The 4,570-nt window shown below is 47.3% G+C and overlaps 1 protein-coding gene across 1 annotated transcript; it reads right to left on the reverse strand.

The window, feature by feature from the left end:
- Window positions 1-4,010: 4,010 nt before the first annotated feature.
- LOC119368271 (putative lipid-transfer protein DIR1) lies at window positions 4,011-4,328 on the reverse strand. The gene has a single exon (XM_037633574.1). The coding sequence runs from the start codon at window positions 4,326-4,328 to the stop codon at window positions 4,011-4,013; it is 318 nt and encodes a 105-aa protein (XP_037489471.1).
- Window positions 4,329-4,570: the final 242 nt, after the last annotated feature.

The raw sequence follows: 4,570 nt of genomic DNA on the forward strand, positions 1-4,570 counted from the left end.
GTGTGCTAACTGCTGAAGTGCGGAGCATGTGGTTAATGGCATGGGGCAGCAGTGGTGCTTCCTAGTTGCTGTCAATTGGATGCTCTCCCTCGGGGAGTTTTGCATTGAAACGAGCTCCTGGCGTTGTGTAACTCGATGCGATATTGTGATCCATCATGTGCCTACGGATTGCATCACCTAGAACTAATGGTGGCAAGCTGGGTCGCGATGAGCCGATGATGATACAGGAATAGCGCAGCCATGTGGTCGGATTGGTCGACTCTCATACAAATAAGCCCTCTTTCTGCACTAAGAGCACCATGATTGTTGCCGATTTGGTAGCTGATGCAGGGGAACACTTGCAGGTAAAACTATCATTAGGCTCCCTTTCGTCAACACCAGGGGGATCTCTAGCTATCAATTCTTCTACTACTACGAATCAGGACCCTGGATTGAGCGCGACGAACTGGAATACCTGCTTGGAGAGGGGGCCTTGGGAGGCGAGCTCGCCGCGGACGAGGTCACCGGTGGCGATGTGGTGCACGCCGAGGAGCCGCAAGAGGCGGCCGTCATAGGTGCCCTTCCCCACCCCGGGGCAGCCGAGGAACACCCACTGCACGCGCCCCTGTCCTCGACGGGTCCCCTGCTGCCGCGCCCGGCCCAGCGCCCCGCCGCGGGGGTTCCTTAGGCCACGCCCCTCCCACCCCCATCGCCTCCACAGACGCCAGGCTCGCCGGCATGCTGCCGGTGTGCAGGCCGGAGAGATGGTGGTTCAAACCCTAACTCCTGTTGTCGGCCTTTTTCTTTTGGACGCCGATAACGCGCACACGTGTAGGCGTTAAAGGGTTTGGCCACACGTTTTGTGTGGTGTCTAAGAGAACCAGCCTACACGTCTACGTGTGGGCAAAACAAGTAGTGCCCATATGCCTCTTTTTTTGCCTCGCGGTCCCTCCCACACGCCTACATGTGGGCAAAATAGATAATGCCCACACGTTCGTACGTCAGGCCTGCTACCTCATGGTCCCGTACGCCCCGCGTGACAGTCACCACGCGTCCCCGCAGTTGCCATGGTCCGGACCCTCTTCCATGTTCGGTTAACTGCAGTTGCCATGGCTGCTCAACCGCAGTTGCCATCTCAGGTCAAGTGCCATTTGCCATGTGTGCTCTGGTCTACTACAGTTGCCATGATTTGAAAACTTTAGTAGTTGCCACCTACTAACACTAGGCAGTTGCCATGTAGCACAACAAAAAGACATGGCAAAATAAACATGTTCGGGTAAAGAGAGAGTTGTCATCTGCTTACAAGCACACTAGGGGCAGTTACCATGTACCCTGCAAAACACATGGCAACCGACAGCTTTTGGTGCGGGAGAGGAGACGGGTGTGTGGGCACGGTGGTATCTTTAGGAGTTGTCATCTACTAAACACTAGGCAGTTGTCATGTAGCACTACAAAAAGACATGGCAAAAAAAACATGTTCGGGTAAAGAGAGAGTTGCCATCTGCTTACAGGCATATTAGGGCAGTTGCCATGTACCCTGCAAAACACATGACAACTGATAGCTTTGGGTGTGGGAGAGGAGATGGGCGTGTGGGCGAACTGATAAACACCCACACGCCGGCCCCTCTGCGTGCATTAAAAACTGGCGTGTGGGCGGACTGCTAAACGCCCATACACCAGCACCTCCGCGTGTGGAAACGGACGTGTGGGCGACCCGATGAATGCCCACACACCAATCCGATCCTACGTGGCATAAAAAATCTGGCAAAATATGCCAAGATTCGTGCAAACTCAAACCGACGTTGATCCATGCGTGTGGACGAGATGCAAACGCCCATACATGTGGGCGTTAATATTTCCGTTTCTTTTTCTGTTTGAGAGAAACGCTCGTGTCGTTGCTCCTTGCTCGGGTGGAAGAGAAGAAAGACAGAAGGGGTGGGAGGAGGTTTCTAAAGCCCATTAGCATTGACGTTGCCCAGGCCCAGCCGGGCAACACGTCGTAACACCCCAGACGGGCAACATGTCGTAACACCGGAATTCTTTTGTGCCGAAACAAATTTAGTACCGCCTCGAAAATAATATTATATATGAAGAACGGATGACGGTGAACCCGACAGATTCAACCCGTGCTTTATTATTAGGGAAAGATAAGAAACATGAAAGCCCTCAATATGAATTCAGCAATGTCCGGTTTTTTCAGACAATGTATGAAATCAAGTGTTAATCTTGCACCCCCAAAAAGAAAAGGAGTTGCAGTCTTGTCCGGTTGAGGTTTGTAATTCTGAGAGAAAGTTAAGGGTAGAATGCCAAATACTACACTAGAATCAATTTAATTCTCATGACGAATGCAGTGACAGCAGTGTTCGAAACGATATTGTAGTTCACTATAATTTTGCATAAAATATGATGCCACATTCTTGTGCTTCAAACACGATAATTGCAATCTGCACATCACAGCACACCCATTCTGACTCGCACCAAGACGCACGCAGCAGGATCGTTAAGCAGTGTGGCACTTGGTTCCCCTTTGGTTCAGGACGTCAATTCAATTCTAGATACGTGCCTAGTTAACAAAATTCACTAGAATGGCAAATTCCTAAAGGAGTCCATCACCACTTGGCCATCTTGGCAAGGTTACTTTGCACATCAAGTCAATCCCGTGTAGTCATAAATCCCGGTGGTTCCCAGTCCTAGCTAGGGTGTATGTGGATTTCAACGACGCTAAAAAAGCAATTCTAACTAAGCGCAAAACCTGAGTACATTCAATATGCGGCATGCTAAAATGAACTTAGCAACAACTAAGCTCTACTCCTTAGTCTACGCACAATGGTTTGTTTATGAATCGTTATTCCATCTCTCTTCTCACACTTAAATAGGAACATTGTGTGGTGCAACATTCATGTGATGGATGCTTTCATGCAATTCAATACTGCCATATGAGCACATGGGCATTTTTTATTGTTTCTTAGTGTCCCTCCTTCAGCAATAGCCCCCCCGTTATAAATTTTACAGGTATCAACTAACGTTCACAGTGTGGTTCCTCTCGGTGACCGCACAGAGAGTCTCCAGAGCATGCACCTTGCCGAGGATCATCAGACCTCCAAATCGAAACTACCTAGCAAGAAGTGAGCTTTAGTGGCATAGTTTTATTATGCAAATATAGAGCCCTGCCTTTCTTGCTAGTATTCTAGCGCATGTCCATTTACTTATTCCTTGCACTATGATTCTTGGGATCACCTTGAAATTCTGAATGGACCGTGGTGCTATATGCATGCTTGCTTATACATAGTTAGATTTTGGAGATTTCTCTTGAAGCCAGAGAAGTGTTGTGGCACTCCGTTGGATACTATAAGGCGTGCATGTTTTCTAAAGATGAACATCGACTGCAGTTTCTTTAATCGTACATAGATGTGAAATCACGAACTCTATAAAGAAAACTAGCCGCATAAATACACGTGTGTCTTGATAGTTGATTACATAATTACCTAGGAGTGACAGACAGAAAGGTTATTTTCCATGATGGTTCTCACTAGTATTGATCTGGTTATATACAGCTCGTACAGGTTCAGTTCGACATCAAGAGATGGTGGATAATGAAGAGTGAAGTCTGTAGACCTACATTCTAGCACTAAGCCATAATGCTAGACGTTACGACACAGGTTTGATACCACTAACTGAATACAACTAACAGTGATCAATCGAAAAAAAATACCATGATCCACATTTACTTGTTCACTAAAAAACATGCAAGTTTTGGACACGAAGAACACCACTATAAGATACTATTAACTTCATGGGACAACATGTCAGGTACTACTTGACATCCTTACACTTCCAGTACAACATGTGTACTATTTTATCAAGAGCTTAATGAGATAATATCATACTTCGAATAACACAACATTAAGACCGAGTAGCACAATGCCGTTTCAAGTGCTCCTCCACTTATTTACCCATGCATATAAGTGCTGATTCAGATGTAGATGTAGAGCAACCGACGCCTAGATGCTTATAGGTAGTACATCTGATCATCACGAGCAGTTGTTCGGCATGGTGACACTGCACTTGCCGGGCAGCGCCATGGCGCGGTTTGCATCGATGTGGTACATTCTCAGCCATATGGCGACGATGCCCTTGTAGCGGCAGATGCATGATAGGTTGGCCTTCCCAAGCACGTCACAACATTCAGCCGACGGACTGTCCGTCAGGTTATTCACTGTCGCCGCGGGCTGGCAAAGCTTGAATTCATCATTCGACATGTCACAGATGCCATGAACACCCTCTAGTGCGGCTAGGGACACCACCATGACAAGCAACAATGTTGCAGCCAATGCCTGTGACTTATCCATGGATGCTAATATTATTATTTTTTTCTGGTGGATTGCTAGTGAAGATTTTGGTCTTAGCTAGGTCTTACTTTGGGAATGTGTGCGATGAATGTTTAGTGTATGACTCTATTTATAGAGGCAGGCCTCTGTGTTCATGAAGTTTGTATTTTGCATCAAGGGAAAACTTAGGCGCACTAAGTGATGCCCACATGTAGAAGCACTATCCCCTTATATCATGCGCAAAGTTCCTTCCTAGCCCGAGC

Source organism: Triticum dicoccoides, chromosome 2B (assembly GCF_002162155.2).
Source record: "Triticum dicoccoides isolate Atlit2015 ecotype Zavitan chromosome 2B, WEW_v2.0, whole genome shotgun sequence".
NCBI lineage: Eukaryota > Viridiplantae > Streptophyta > Magnoliopsida > Poales > Poaceae > Triticum > Triticum dicoccoides.